The 16,497-nt window shown below is 36.2% G+C and overlaps 1 protein-coding gene across 1 annotated transcript; it reads left to right on the forward strand.

Moving 5' to 3' along the window:
- The first annotated feature begins 4,057 nt into the window (after window positions 1–4,057).
- Window positions 4,058–14,610, forward strand: LOC114659103 (heme-binding protein 2-like). Its single transcript, XM_028811347.2, has 5 exons — window positions 4,058–4,172; window positions 6,341–6,417; window positions 7,423–7,561; window positions 9,778–9,943; window positions 12,250–14,610. The coding sequence occupies exons 2-5, from the start codon at window positions 6,343–6,345 to the stop codon at window positions 12,425–12,427; spliced, it is 558 nt and encodes a 185-aa protein (XP_028667180.1). The 5' UTR covers window positions 4,058–4,172; window positions 6,341–6,342; the 3' UTR covers window positions 12,428–14,610.
- Window positions 14,611–16,497: the final 1,887 nt, after the last annotated feature.

Consider the following 16,497-nt stretch of genomic DNA (forward strand, 5'->3'; position numbering starts at 1 on the left):
ATGTCTATTTCCATCAGATACTACAGTTCTGGATTTGTCCCATAACAGCATTAGGAGAATACTCTGGCAGAATTTCTCAAGAGTCATGGGACTAAAACAGCTTTTTTTAGCCTTTAATGAAATCACCTTCATAGCTACTGATGCTTTTGAAAACAACCCTCACCTGGAACTCTTGGACATTTCACATAATTGTCTAAATGCCATATCAAGTCTTCCCTTTATGAATCTCCTGGCATTAAAACACCTGGACCTGTCTAACAACGAGTACAGTGAGATCACATTGCAAGATGAATTCAGAAATCTACAAAACCTTACTTTTCTAAAAATTGGCTCCCCACAGATTTCAACATTAAAGGCCAATACATTTAGTGAACTCGAAGGAATCCCTCTTAAACAGTTTCATCTCATCACAGGAGACATTAGTGAATATGAGGGCTCTTTAAAAATGCTCAAAAGCCTCGATACACTGATTTTGGAATTAAACATGTGGGCGCATTTAGATATCCTGAAGTCACTGCTGGGTGACATTAGCAATGCCACTAAAGCTCTTCAAATAATAAATGTGAATTTGACCAAAAGTGGAAAGAATACTTCTGTGGACTCATTTTTAATTCATTCAAAGATTACATCAATTGCATTTCAAAATATTTCAACAAACGTGTTTCAGTTTGCACGCTTTTTAAGAGTAATCCTAAGCTCAGATATTGAAGAGGTTAAAGCTGATACTCTTTACACCACAGGGAACTTCACACCATGCATTCAGCCTTTCAAAAACCTCAGATTGAGACGAATATTTTTTAAAAACTTAGATAATCCTTATTTTCTCTTTTTTTTCCCACAACCAACAATACCAAAGTTTGCCTCACACATTACCCATTTAATTGTTATAAACTGCCAGTTTTATTTCTTTCCTTGTCTAATTTCCGACTCCCTGACTAAACTGGAAATATTTGACTTCTCAGTCAATAAGCTGAGTGAGAAATTACTTTTTCCAAAGTGCCATAAACCTTTCCCACAATTACGTTCCTTAACAATAAATAGTAACAATTTTGAGCATTTAGCTTTTCTTGGTAATGCCACGTCTCATATGAAAAACCTGGTCAATTTCTCAGCTAGTAGTAATAACATTTACTTAGAATCACGTTTTGCAATAAATTGGACACAAAGTCTTCTAAGATTGAATTTAAGCAGAAATGCTATTTGCAGTGATGTTTTTGCATACCTACCAGAGACACTTTTAGTCCTTGATTTAAGCTTTAATGACATTTCTACCATCACTGGTATTGAAAAAATGAAATGGCTACAAGAGATCCATCTATCTGGGAACAGTCTGTTTTCTTTGGCTGAGTTGTCGTCTTTGTCATCAGTACAAGTGTTGCACGCCAACAGGAATAAGATCTCTGTACTCATGTCATACCTGATGGAGACCCCAGTCCTAATGGAAGTGAATCTAGGCAGAAATCCTTTCCTTTGTGATTGTGAGATACAGGTTGCTTCTAATTATTTTCAAAACACAGCAGCCACAGTAATTGGGTGGCCTTTGGAGTACCAGTGTGATTTGCCTGGGGATCTGAATGGCACCCTGATTAACTCAGTGGCCTTTCCCTGGACACAGTGCAACCCTGGATACAGTGTTCTCCTTTCTTCTGTCCCTCTGCTAATAATAGCTTTTGTTCTGATCTTATATTATAGGAAATGGAAACAAAATAGATATACCATTTATTATAATGAGCACATAAATACTGCAATCTCTCCAACCCAAAGTAATAGATAACTACTATAAATGTCCCATTTTAGTTTTCCTTATGAAGAGTAAAGTTTAGCACCCTGCAGTTGTATGCTTAATAACTACAGGCCTGCATAAAAGCACAATGTCAAAAAAAGTTGCATTTTCACGCTTGTTTTACTGTCAAATGCCCTACATACATTGAATCAAGGTGACCTCACAGTATATGTACTGTCGTTTGTACGAAAAAAATGAATGAGTTTTAAAGGGCTGCTGGATGGTATTGGCAGTGATTGTTCAGGAAATGCCCTTGTGACCATCAGAAGGCAACTATAAGGTGGAGAGAAAGAACAATATGAGGGAACCAGTAAATGGGACTACAAATCATCAATCATAGTGGCTACATATGTGTTTCGAAAAGCCATGGTGTACTGTGTAGCCCCTTATATAGTGAACCAATGAACAACTGAGCTGGCACTCCATTTACAGTGTCCATCACATCAAACTGCTATTAGATGTGAATACTGTTGTCCGAGAATGGATCACCTCCAGTGGACTGACTGTGGATCGCCTGCAGTGAGGAAGCTCACTGCTCATGGCTGGTGACAACAAGATTCACTGCTGGAGACAGGAAGTACAAAGGTTCAATTAGGGACAATATTTTCAAACATGACAGCCCGTGATAACATTCACCTTTGCTGCTTTTGTGAACACAATAACACAATGACGACATCTTATCACTCCCTGTCAGAAGGCCTGCTTGGTGAATAGTAATATGCCTGAACACACATAGCAGCCATCTGCCAGAAATAATGTTAGCACCCTGAACTGGCCAGTGATGTCCCTTTTCTTCAGGATGATGCATGAAGGGGCATTATGGGTTGACAAGGAACACAACTTCCATGTATGATCAGTGGCACAAGGCTTTGATGGATGAACTACAGAACACCATTTGGCACTTAAATGACTCTGTGCCACAACGTGTAATCTTCTGTATAATCAAACTTAGGCATTTTACTCAATTGTAATGAGTAGTCCTATTGTGTATCAGTTAATTTTTCCAGTCCATTTTGGAGGTATTTGTTACTCGGGTGTCTCCTGTTTCAAAATGTCATTTTTCATACTTCCTGGGGCTCCTTTTTCTTAACAGAGTGTACTGCGCTCAACGGATCCACCAATCATTTGTGCCACTTCATCAACTGACCTGGCAATTTCAATCTGTATGTTCGATAGAGTCTGGGTTCAAAGAGAATACAAATGAAATTGACAACGAAGACACCCTTGGATTCACCCTTGGCCTGAACTGCTTTGAACTAATGTTGTCTGCTGTACTGACATAACACTCTTCTATGATTACATGATATATGAAAAAAATAAAATCCTTCATGGAAAATGTTAGTCATTAATATTAACTGTGCAATCTCTCAGCAGCTTTTTGAAATAAATACTCAATTCAGTAAGATACACGTATTACTTCTTATGAAGAGTTTGCTCTTGTCACCAAGGAACCTTATCAGACAAATATACTTGTTATGCATGTATGTCTTAAGACTTTTATTTACCAGTTATTTACCATTTCCTTACTCTGTTAGACTAAGCAAAAAATGAAATGATTATACAACATATTCTGTATACACAGTATAGTATATACAGCCATTTTAATCTTTCTGCAACTTATATTATTGTAATACATTGAATATTATTGTTTCAGGCTTTGCTTGTTTTATTTTTCTAGGAAGCAGTTTTCAGGCAATCCATTGTTATTACCTGATTTTAATGAAATTTACAAGTTAGAAAATTTTCTTGACACACAATTTTCTTGAAAACATGTCCCTTCTGAAAGTGACAAAGTGCCAAATCAGGTTGAGATATTAGTTCTACTAGTTCTTCAATCAAAATATATTCTGTATGTTTAAAATGTATTTTAGTTTATAATAAGCATTTAATAATGTTATTTGACATTGTATTTAGCATGTCAGAAAGAAGAAGACAAACTTAATTTTCATGATCCTTAACAATAGCCTAAATTTGTTTACAACTGATGTTAGTAGGCTGACAGAATTCTTGCATTATTTATACTTTGAGAAAACAGCAATTTCTTTATCTGAAACCACAGCTTTGTTTAGGCAGGGTCAACAGAGGCTTGCCACTGTGACAACAATAAAGGCTTTGCACAAAACGTCCAGGCGGGCTATATTACAATGTTCCCCTCTTAGTAAACGGAGTTATGTAATGAGAAGCCTCTTCTAGAGTGGCTTAGGAGAAATGACCATGCATGGGGAATCCTACATGTGAGGGGGTGCAACCAATTGAGAGGCAGTGTCAGAACAATTTACAATTAATTCATTATTTAATTCAATTTAAATAAAGCATCACTGTTGACGCCTCTTGAAATACACACTTTCGAAAGTATTGTGGTGAGCTGGAGAGAGACACTGCAGTAAAGGTAATTATGACTTGGAGCTAAGCCATAGAAAATGTTCATTTCTAATATTAGTTACATGTAGAAACTTAGGAGAATGCTGCAATTTGGTTTTAAGATTTCTATAGCGTTGGAGGCTATAATATCTCCTCTTAAATATTTCAAACATATTTTATAGAATATTTTTACTGGGTAAATAACATTTTTATAAACATTTTATTCAAATGAAGGGTAGTGCAGATGTCAGCACTACTGCCTCATAGATCCTGAGTCCTACGTTCAAATCTGGTGGTTGGTTTTTGCTTATGTGAAGGTGGCACATTCTGTTCTTTCCTCTGTGGGCTTTCTTCTGTGTACTGTACCAAAATGTCTTCACCTCCTGAAAGATGCACAGTTTGGATTAACTGACAGTTTCAACTTGACCCTGTGTGATATTAAAAACAGAGTGTGCAAGTGAGCTCTGTCCAGGGCTGCTATCTATCTTGAGTTCCATGGTGCCAGGATAGGCTCTGGCCCCTCTCAAACCCTGAATGGATTAAACATGTTTCAGAAGTTCATGTTAAGTTATTTACATTTAGGATGAATTTCTAAACACGTGACTATGGATATTTTGCAAATAATTTCATGTAATAAATATAATTACAACAATTGTTCATTTTTTCATTGTCTATCTGATTAAACAATGTCTAGTGCTTATGGAATGACACTGTACACGTTTTTTTATTGAATTGCAATTTGATGACTGAAAAGGTATAACTAGCTGTCTATTGCTGGTTAAGACTTATCTGCACTGGATGTTATGTACTTAATAACTAATTTCTCTCATTTATGCATTACACAAATTAGTATTTATATTTACAAGTGACATTTTATTTCTTACTAAAGATGTATTCTTACTAAAATTTTGTCTACAATCTGATAATAATATAAACATTAATACCCTCGATTTAATGTAAAAGCATTCAGTCTGAAAGGATCTTTTCGTTCATAATATTGGTCAATAAATGTACTTTCTTTTAATGCTATCGGTGGTCTGTCCAGGTATTGTTTTTGCCATGGGCTCTATGATTGATGGGATAGGATCCTGCTGCCCCCAGACCCTGCCCTGGATATGTGGGTTTGCAAGGATGGATGGATATATGGACGGAGAGATGGATATTTTAAAGCTTGTCTTTCATCATGTTGAACTTTAAATGTTCTGAATATTTGGTACTGATTGTGTCCATTTGACTTTAGTTAATACAAAGATCAATGCAACTAAAAGAGTGTTCTGTTTGTTAATTCTATAAATTACACAACTTCTAGTGCACATATGAAGTACTTCCGATACAAATAGTACTTTTACTAGAATACTTCAACTCAGCCAGAATAAGCTGTGGATTTTGCCTCCACTCACCAATTTCTTTTTTAAGCCCATCTGTTTAACTCAAGGTGGTGAGCTGCAGTGGTCTCTCTCTGAAGAAACCAGCAAGGCAGACGCAAAGTCTGAATGGGACACCAGCAAGCATAAATAACAAAATCAATATTGGCTTGAAAAATACATTTTTTATTGTAACAGTACATATTAGCTTACCTTTGTGTATAAGTTGACATGAGGAGACAATATACCTATAAACACGGAAAAATAAGTTCATATCTATTTATCTATCTATGAGATGCAATATTTGCAAAGTCTGACTGCTGCTAATAGACGTTATATAAATGATCGTCAGACCTCATTGATTGATGTGGACTTTAGGGATAGTTTCACACTTATCAGCACCTTCCTTAAATAAGAATTTGATACCAAATCTCAGACACAATAAAAAAAATGGCTGGGCATATTATTGTGAGATCTTTAGCAGTACCAAGAGTTGTATCTACTAATGGAGGGATTCCAGTAAGTACACAATGCCACCCTCACTGATTGTATTTTCAGAGAGGGTGAAATGATTGGATGTTAGAGGCATTAATGAGCGCCTGCCACAGACAGTAAGGCCTTTCATTTGATCATAAATGTCTTATTCATTGTGTTTTTGTCAGGGTGGGAGAAGAAAAAGCCTATGATTTATCATGGCCTCAAGCCAAAAACCATGAAAGAACTAAATCTGGGAGAAAAAATTACAAACTTGCTTAAGAATAAATACAATTATTTACAATAATATCTTTCTGTCTGATAAGGAATGATGTATTTGTTTCTCTTTGCCAAGCAGCAATGATAAAATCCTTCAAACAAGCATTTCAATCAACAGGACCAGATATTCCAAAATTTACCACACCTGAGTCTGAGGTAAGGAACGTCGACTTTTAAATCTTTATCATTCAATATGAGCTGTGTCTAGAAGAGCATGCATGCACTCTGAGCTCACTCCATGGAATAATTGCAAAAGGGTCATTTTCACCAGCACAAGAAAACCAATAAAATGAAGGTAAGTAAAAACATTGAATTGTTACATCAACAGTCTGCACATTGACAGCAATTGTCATTTGTAGCCTTGGCTTTATTGACAATGATATTCGGAATCCGTCTACACTTACTCCACTGTCCATGGTGTTTTTCATTTTAAATAACGTTCATCAGATTAAATCACTTCCCACAATAAATCAGAAGAAGAAAAGCCACAGCAACAATCATGTAAAAGCCTCTGTTGTACTGTTTGGTAGTCTGTATTGTGCTCATTCTCTTCTTCTCAAAAGTTTCAGTTCCCCTTACATGAATCACAACATATTACTAAGATATGTGTGTGAGCAGTAAACTGATTGTTATGCATCATGTAAGCGGCTTTCATTCATTTCCAAAATGAATAAAAAAAAAAATGATTGGCTTAGTTACAGGACACAAGTGACTACACCAAAATGAATTCAATGAAAAAAAAACCTTTCCAATTCATAACATCCACTTTTCCAAACACACTCTCCATTATAGAGGAACAGGAATTCTATTAACCAAAAAGGCAGAATAAAAGATGATTAAAATAATTTTTAAAAATTTTACTTAGAGGAGGGCACACAAGGGAAATAAGCAAACACCTATGGAGAAATGAACATCTGACAATTAAATTGCACCTTAACATGCTGTTTTTTTTTAGTTCATGTATATCTTTTATCATAAATCATATAAAGATATTCCATTATTCTTGCTGAACTGTCACCGTTTTCACTTATAATATTTATCATTTTCACATGACATGTTTTCATCTGAGAGATGCAGTACTAGATTAATGCACATTTTTACAAAGATAGGAGTATCTTTTCATTTTAAAAACCTTAAATGGATGCTTTGTTTTACTTCCAGCCAGCAAAGGACTATGAAGAACGTCGTTATGAAGCAGCAAAGTGGGCAAGCGCGGTGATTGAAGGAGAGGTGGAAAAGGAAGCAGTGAAAAAAGGATTTAAGAAGTTGTACAGCTATATCCAGGGCAAGAATGACAAGGGTAAATATTGGCTCAGATAGTTCTACAGAAATTAAAATACAATTAAATAATGGGTCCAAAAAGAACAGATAGTTTTTGTCTTACATTCTCAATACTCTGTGATGGACTAGCACTCATACAGCGCTGGTTTTTGCATTGCACCAGATGTTACTTGTGTAGGCACAGGCACCTGATCCTGCATCAGATTTACAATTTTTGAGAATGTATGTATACATTTAGTATGGATTACATATTTTTATTGAGTTATTTAAGTATTTTTAATTGATATTTGAAAAAAGCAATTAACAACTCAAAAGGGGAGGTTGGTCTGCCTTCACACACAGTGGATCACAACTCATCTGGAACAAAGTGCATATTTATATGACATTATCACATTTTCATACAAAATTAAACTCCACACTGTCGCTGTATCTCTTTTTAAATGTATGGAGTTTACTTTCATTGGGGAAAGAAAGTCAGCTACACTAGCCTACAACATCCAGGGATGCTGTTTCCAGGAATGTGCCACACATATGCAAGGCACTGAAACGACTTTAAGAGATTTTTCTTCTGCAATCCATTTTTGTTAACTCAATCAGGCATTTTAAGCTGTGACCCTCAAACTCTCCAGCATATTTCAGTCAGTGGGAGGTTGTTAAAACTGTAAAAACAAATGCTGGTCAATGAAAACAACAAGCTTGGAATTTACTATTTTACCACATTGCCATTTGAACAAAATCTCTTTTGAGTCCGACTGGCAGTCAGTGGGTAACTGTTTCAAATTTCATTATTGTTCTGAGTTGTGCTGCTCTTGGCTGAGTACTCTCTTTGGTGGTAGTGGATGTGGTGTTGATCTACCCTGTGTACGTTTTCAGTTTGTCTTTTAATTTTACCTTCTGTGTTGTATACATGGTTATATATTTTAATGTTTTACCTGTTTTACATGTGTTGGATTTCTGACTTATTTTTTTAAAAATCAAAAAATGTAGTTTTCAAACAAATAAAGGTCAATTCAAACATTTTGCCTTGCACTCGACATAACTATTTTTAAATTGAACAGAAACTGGATGATATATAATAAAGTGAAATATCTGTTTTCTATCCATATGTAATGTTAGGTTTTGCTACAATGGCCACAGGCACAGAATGACACCATGGCACTGGTGGTTTATAAAACCACACTGACTTTGACAGTAAAATGTTGAGAGGGAGCCTGCAACCATCTAAGCCTCAGCACTTGAACCTTGTTGGGAATTAGAAGTACATTTCAGAAGTTCTCTTCTTTTATTTTTATTTGTAAGTTTTTTAGTTTTGCAAATGTTGATGACATCATCAGGGGATGTCATTTTGCTTTTGGTTGTCTTGATGGTGCCCTATAACTAGAGAGTATGGCTGAACTTTGGATATGGCTACATGTGCCTGTGATATTATGGTGGAAATTCTATTTAAGTGTGAGCTGCAGGTTAAGAAAATATCTGCACTTTACTGTTATAAATATAGCCAATACTATTTTTTTAAAGAGGAAAAGCTAACTTTCCAAGCATTTTTTTCTGAAGGCTTACTTTTGTTTTTGACCTTGATTATGAGCCTGCCTTGTCCTCAGATTTTTGTAACGTCTCTGCCATTGCTAATGACTCCTGTTTGTCCTCTGACTTCTCTCAGTTATTTTCTCTGAAAATGTAGAAATGTCTCTGTATTTGTGTCTTTCTGTCTCTCTTGCTGTTCAGTCACATGTACAGTATGTGATTTTAATCACAACACACCTGTGATCATGGGGTGATGTTTTGGAAAGATTGTCTGCACAAGAGTGAGAGATAAGAGGGTTTAGAAACATGTCTTTGACAATATGGCCTTTATGAAACTTTCTACTTTCATGAAATCCTTAATGTAACACTAAACAGTTTAATATACTATATATATAATTTATACAGATTCCAGCTAAATAACATGTCCACATATCACCAGTACACTTCTATATCTGATTACTTTGGTGCTACTTCTTGTGAGCTCTCCTACAATGATAATCATAAACTTTCGTGTTATCAAGCTGCATAGCCTTAAAAGCATGCTTTCTCTCTCGCTCTCTCTTTTTTTTTTAATTTTGCATTTTCCTGGTCTGTAAAAATCAACTTTTAAAAAAAAAATGAAGATCTAAATATTTGAGCATTTCTGTTTTCTCTATTAAACGATTGTGGCAAATATCATCAAGTAATAAAGACTTTTTTTTAAACTTCTAGGGGTGAAAATTGAAATGATCTCTCCAGTCATTAACCTGGTGACCCATGGAAGCTCCAACTACACTGTGTCCTTTTTCTTGCCCTCTTCTTATCAGAGCAACCCCCCTGCTCCTACTCAAAGTGGCATCTTCATTGAGGAGAAGAGAGCGATGACAATATTTGTTCGGTAATTATCTTTCAGTGGTGTCTTCTTTGAGCATAGTACATTCATTTAATGCCACACATCTATTTAGTATATGTGGCAAAATCTAATTTTCCCTCAGGAAAATTGAAAATGTGCTATAAGGTATGCATTGTTTTTAGTACTTTTTTTCTAAAATGAACAAATAGTTTTAAAGAATACAGTTTATGAAAAGATGTCAAACAAAAAAGGCTAATTGCATTGCATTTGCACTGTAGAACAGAATGGCCAATAACTTTTTTATTACACTTTATTAAAGCTGTTATGGCTGCTATATAGTTAATGTATCTGTAGCCCCTGAAAAATACAGCATTAATTTGTTGGTTCTTTTGTTTCAGCTTAGAACACAAATTATCAAGAGCCACAAAATATTGAAGGAATAAAGTTTACCTAAATTTAAAGACAAGGGAGAATGTAAATTTAAAAAAAAAACAAATTAGACCTACTATGTCTCACTGGGGCTTCTCTTTCTTTTATGATGACTGGCCTTTCCACTCCCCCATCTCCAAATAATGCTACAAATCTTTATTTCATTTTTTGTCTCTGGAACTCACAAACACCTGACCTCATCACCTTTACTTGCCCAAGATGTCCAAGCCATTGCAAACCAAAGTTCTCATTAATTTGCAATGACATGTACTCATATTTATTTTTTGCTTGCTTCTTCTTCTTTGTTCTGCTATTACCCTACTAGCTTTCCCTGCCGCCATCTTCTACTAGTTTCCCTACATCCCTCATGAACTCCTTCTTGCTCCACTAGAGGTAATCTCTTTATGAAACAAGTTTACCATCCTCTCTTCTTCAACTTCAATTGTGAGTTTTCCTCACCTACAGCTGAATCTTTCCCATATTGTGCCACTTTAATGCCTTTAATACCCCTGAAATCCCTTGCCATCTAAGTCAGCTACTGTAGCTCATGCAGCAGTGATATTTCTACTTAAAGGAAACTTTACAGCTGATGAATATAATATCTTTACTTCTTCCTTTGTTATTCTTTTGCTACCTGTCAGCTGCCTTGATGACCCTTTTCCATATTTGCCAATCCCGTACATTCTCTTCCTTCAACCCCACATTTCACAATCTCCTAAGTCTGAGTCTCTGCATTAATGTCAACCTTCTACCTGTCGCAGGCCTTCTCCACGCATTCTCAATCATCTCCTTCTCATATGTCCATACAATGTGCTCATACCAGCTTCTCTAAGTTTGTCACTGATCTTTACCACTCCAGCCCCTCCTTTAACTATATGATTCCTCAGTCTACCCTTCAGCTTGACACCCAAAGCCCAATTCAGCGTTCTCATTTCAGTTCTTTCAAGTTCTCCTCATCTTTTCTCCTTATTACTTATGTCAAGTGCACTGTACATCAACATGGGTCTTATTGCTGTTACAATGATCTTTACTATTATTTTACTTGGGACCCTTTTATCACAAAGCATTTATGTTGCTTTTATTCTCTCATCTGATTTCAACTACACAGCCCCCTCTTGGGTTATATGTGACTCCAGGTATGAAAAACTTATCTGCCCCCTTCAGAGCTAAGCTCATGCTGTCTTGTATTAACATTCGCTCCTCCCTTCTCCTCTACTACTAACCATGATGTGCAATTTCCTAGCATTTATTTTTGATGTTCCCTTTTCCAAGACCCCTTGACACTGAATTGCCATTCTCTGCAATTCTTCCTCAGACTTTGCCATGATCACAAGGTCATCATTATATAAAAATTCCCAGAATTTACCTACACTGATACCCTCACTAAGCACATCCAGCACAAAGGCAATGAAGCAGTGGGCAAATGCTGAACCTGGATGACAACCTGCTTTCACAGTATACATATTGTAACCTTTTTAGTTAGCCAATAAAAGGTGTCATTTTGCTTAATTTCTCACTACATTCATAATGGCTAACACGGCACAACACCCTAGTACTACATTTCTGTGTCTTGAAACACAGTTCTCATTGTATAGCATTTCTACTGGTCCTACCAGCTATTCCAGAGATTGCTTCATTAGATATCAAAACACTGTATCCCAGGAGACTCTATCGCAGGCCTCTGAATATATTTATCACAAATGGCAAATTAATTACAAGATAGTCAGGAAGATATTTGCATGCTATAGGTATCTGAATTAAGTTTTCCATGAAATGGTATAATGAACAATATTTTTGTAAAGTTGTGTTTTTATCAGTTGGTATATAGTATAATGAATACTGTCAAATACATCTGCAGCATCTGGAGCAAAACTGATAAATGAAACGAGAGAAGTCTTTTGAAATTTGGATGTCTTTTTAAGGTCATTTGGAGGTTTCACTTCAACACAGAGAAATGCTGAGAGTGCCCGACTGTTAGCAGAAAGCCTGAAGAGAGATGGGAGACCCTTCCACGAGGAGTTTTACTACACCGCTGGATATGACAGCCCTTTTAAACTGATCAACCGGCGCAATGAAGTGTGGTTGCTAAAGCGAGACTGAAGTGCTGCTTGAGTAAATGGTTGTCATCCAATTTTTCTGTTTTTTTGTTGTTGTTGTTTGGAGTCTTAGAGGTTGCCAGTTTGTCAGAACTTGGTGTATAAAGCCTAACTATATCCATAAAGGATTCAGCACATGTGAAGTACAGTAAAAAATTGAATTAAAAAGGGAAACTGGGGAAAGTGTTCTATTTTCATTCATGTGCTTTGTCGACTTAGTAAAGTGTGTAAAAATCTTTAAATGAGTGTTCCATCCCAAGTCTTGTCAGTATTTCTTATTGCATGTCTGTGTAATGTACATTCTTACAAAAGACGGTGAGGAAATACTTTTTGGACTAATTGAAGAAATTAACGAAATTTACATAGTCACCACTACATAAGTAACACCACTCAAGATTTGTTTAAGGGTAACGAGCAGTTGAGGGTTCAATTTAGGACCCATGCTGGTTACTAGAAGAACCCCACTTTTACCAGAATTTGGAACCTAATATATAAACTGTAAATTTGTTTAATTTATTGTATCCAGTTAATTATTTAGTGAAGAAGTAGCCAAGCAAGGCTTTCTGGCCAATTTTAATGGATAACGGATGATTCATTGGCGTGTGTACATAGTAGCTTGTGTAACATAGCAATGCAACAGTTTAATTCAACATTCTAGGAAAAAAGGATTCATATAAATTCAGGTCCCTTTAGTAACCATTATAGTGAAGCACATCATAGCCCCACATCTCACTCATAGCCTGGCCTATCAAAGTCAACAGCTGGAGTTTCATCATTTGGTCCTCAAAGGTCAATTCAAATGGCCAATGTTCAGTCACCTGCTCTAGTGGATTTAACTCAACCCAAGTTCCTAAACAATAGGGACAATAAATTTATAAAGTAAGAGCTGTAGAAAAAAGAAAGCTCAGTGTGAATAACCACAAAATTAAATTAAGACCAATGAGTACTGATAATGATGAAAAGTGGTATTTTTCAGAGTTTATCCACATTGACAGTGGAATTTGAGAATTTATACTTAATTTGGCAGGGGCTGATTAAATCTATATTTTGTTTCAACAGATAAAATGGAACAAATATGTCAGCTTTTAGTCTTTTCTTGCTGTTTTGAATTGCCAAACAAGTTAATTCAAGTCATGTTTGGGGAAGCGATAATCTCAAAATCATTGAGAATAAGATAGAAACCAACTCCAGCAGGGGTTCCAGACTATTGCTGGGCATATTAAATCAAACATGAACACTCCCTCATATATTCATTTTCAGACCTACTTAATTCATTTCAGGATCATAGAAGGTAGCAGTCTATTCTAGTATGACTGGACATAAGGAAGGACCCAACTTTGGGAAGAATGCTTGCCTATTGGGGTGACACTCAAGCACAAACCCACACTTACTCATTTGAAGCCTGATCTAATTCACTAACTAATCTAACACAGAAATATATATGTAGAGAAAAACTGCACAGAGAAAGGTGACTGCTTGGATTTCACACCCAGACAGTGGCGCTAACCCATGTGTTGCTACATCACTCCAATCACAGCTATGACATCTATGTATTTTTATTAGGTCATATTTTGAAAATATTCATACCAGCACAAAAGACTGTGACAGGCATAGTGGCACGGCAGGTAGCATTGCTGTCTCACAGATCCAGTATCCCGGGTACAAATCCTATGCTTGGTTGTTGTTCTTGTGCAGATTCTGCACATTCTCCCTGTGTCTGAGTGGGTTTTTCTCCCACTTCCTTAGTGTGTGTGTGTGTCTGTGTGTGAGCCCTGCAATGAACTGGTATCCTCTTCAAGACTGTGTCCTGCCTTGTGTCTAATGCTGCTAGAATGGCCTCTGGACTCAAGTAATACTGAACTGAATTAAGTGGTTTGACAATGTTATTTCACAAAAGGGTGTATATAATCCTGTATAACTATATTAATTCCTGTATATGACTTTTTATATTTATAAACTAAACACTATTTATTCATTAATGATTAAGCTAAACTTGTTTTCTGCATTACCATGACAACAAAGCAATATAACGAGTGAGGACTGGTAATCAATATGACAAAAACAGAAAATATCCAAATAATATTTTTTTTATTCCAAATGAACTAAAATTAAGTTTACTTTAGGGTACAATAATATACTAAACGTGATGTGACTTATGTCAGAAATAAAATAAACATGTTATTCTTATTTCTGAAGTTTGTTTTTGTCTTAAATTCTGTTATAAGAAGTATCCCTCAGCCTGTTCATTCAAAGTGTTATAAGATAAATAAGGAGGAACTCTATTTTAGTTTATTTTAAGATCAGCTGATGACAGTCATTCTTCAAATAATTCTATAGTATTTATTGCTTACATGACCAAACATATTTTCACTTTTTAGAAATACAATACTTTATGCATGGATTTGTGTGGGAAGGAGCCACAGTGGTGGCACAGTATTAGCTCCATGTAGATGGCCTTAAGTCCTGGGGAAGTCACTGGATAGAGAGATGGAAAGAAAAATCAAGCACTAGATTGATCAATCAATCACTGGGTGCTTTTACTGTACCCACATAACAGCATATGTTTGACAAACAAGAGAAGAGCATTAATTTTATCAGTCTCACCTGGTTAGTTAATAATTCATTAAAACCCAAAATTTCATCCTGGTACTCTTTAAAATTTGCTAAGGTTTGCGCCTCAACTACACAACTCTGAAATTGTTCCAGATTTGCATGACTTTTTGGTTAAAGATGTGTTTTCTGGTTTCAACTTTAAATGTACACTTCTACTTAATTTCCACGTTTGTTCAAAAATGTGATCCATTAATTAATTAATTCATGTCAGTCACTGGCAAAAAGTTTTCCCAGCTCAAACCTTTTTTATCTGGCTGTGAGGTGCCTGGAGATGTATAGGGTAAATAATATATCATTATTTGGAACACACGTGTTCCGTGTCTGCAACAATCTATGTAAATGTAGGATGACAGGAAATGTCGAACACATACCTAAAACAGAAACTTTTTTCATGTTATAGTACTAATGACAAAATTTTGGCATGAAGTGTGTAATGTGTCAAAACTGAAGTCCAAATATCAAATAGACACTTTCACAAAAGGTACACGTATAATAAAACAAGTGCACTTTTATTCAAGGATATAACTTGTAACACTTGGGTCACAGATTTGCCCAGAAACAGAGGAGTTTGTAGAGACAGGATCTTTATTCAAACACAGCAAACAGACATGTCTCTTTTTCAAAAGTTTAAATGTGCTCCTTGACAAGATGTAGATGACAGTTCCTTCTCACAATTAAAAGAATGCAAACATATCTTCCTCTTCAAAGAAGTGTGCGACAGGAGCAGGGAAGGTCAGAGAGAGAGAAAAGCAAACAATCAAAAATTGACAGGTGCTGTTTGGACTTTTAAGTATGTGAAGTACCGTGCGGATCGCAAGCAAGGAGAGCAATGTGAAGGTAGTCTTTCAGTGTTTTTTAACCTGTAGTGGTGCGATCAGCCCCCCAGCTCACACCTCCTCCCTCAGCTTTATTCACATTTTCGTGAATCAAGCGACATTCCAAACCAGGATCAAACAAGCGTGACAGCATTAATATGTTCAGAGTCGGGTCGATGCCTCACTGTAAAACTGTAAGGTTGCAAACCCAAAAACCATCTCATGGGACGAGAGTTTGTTTCCTTCTGATGGTATAACCACTGAAGTGGAGCGTGATCTGTCACTAATGTGAAATTTCGACCCCATAAATAATAACAAAGCACTTCCACAGCCCATTTAATCGCCAAGCATTCTTTCTCAATAGTCGAATAACTGCGTTCCCTAGGAATCAATTTTCTACTCAAAAATGTGATAGGGTGCTCTTCCTCATCAAAAACCAGGGACAGGACAGCGCCTAAACCAAATGCACTTGCATCCATCTGTAGAACAAAATCCTTGGAGAAGTCAGGATTCCGCAGAACTGGATAAGAAGACAAAGCAGTTTTCAAATCACCAAAGGCACGTTCACAAATGTCTGTCCATACAACAGGGTGGTTTTTCCTGCCTCTAGTAAGATCTGAAAGAGGAGCAGCCCTATTTGCAAAAT

This window comes from Erpetoichthys calabaricus, chromosome 10, assembly GCF_900747795.2.
Source record: "Erpetoichthys calabaricus chromosome 10, fErpCal1.3, whole genome shotgun sequence".
Classification (NCBI taxonomy): domain Eukaryota; kingdom Metazoa; phylum Chordata; class Cladistia; order Polypteriformes; family Polypteridae; genus Erpetoichthys; species Erpetoichthys calabaricus.

Coding starts and splice junctions, on each gene's coding strand:
- LOC114659103 (XM_028811347.2), top strand. CDS start 6,343: ATGATAAAATCCTTCAAACAAGCATTTCAATCAACAGGACCAGATATT. Junction 6,418..7,422: donor TTACCACACCTGAGTCTGAG/GTAAGGAACGTC, acceptor TTTTACTTCCAG/CCAGCAAAGGACTATGAAGA. Junction 7,562..9,777: donor CCAGGGCAAGAATGACAAGG/GTAAATATTGGC, acceptor TTAAACTTCTAG/GGGTGAAAATTGAAATGATC.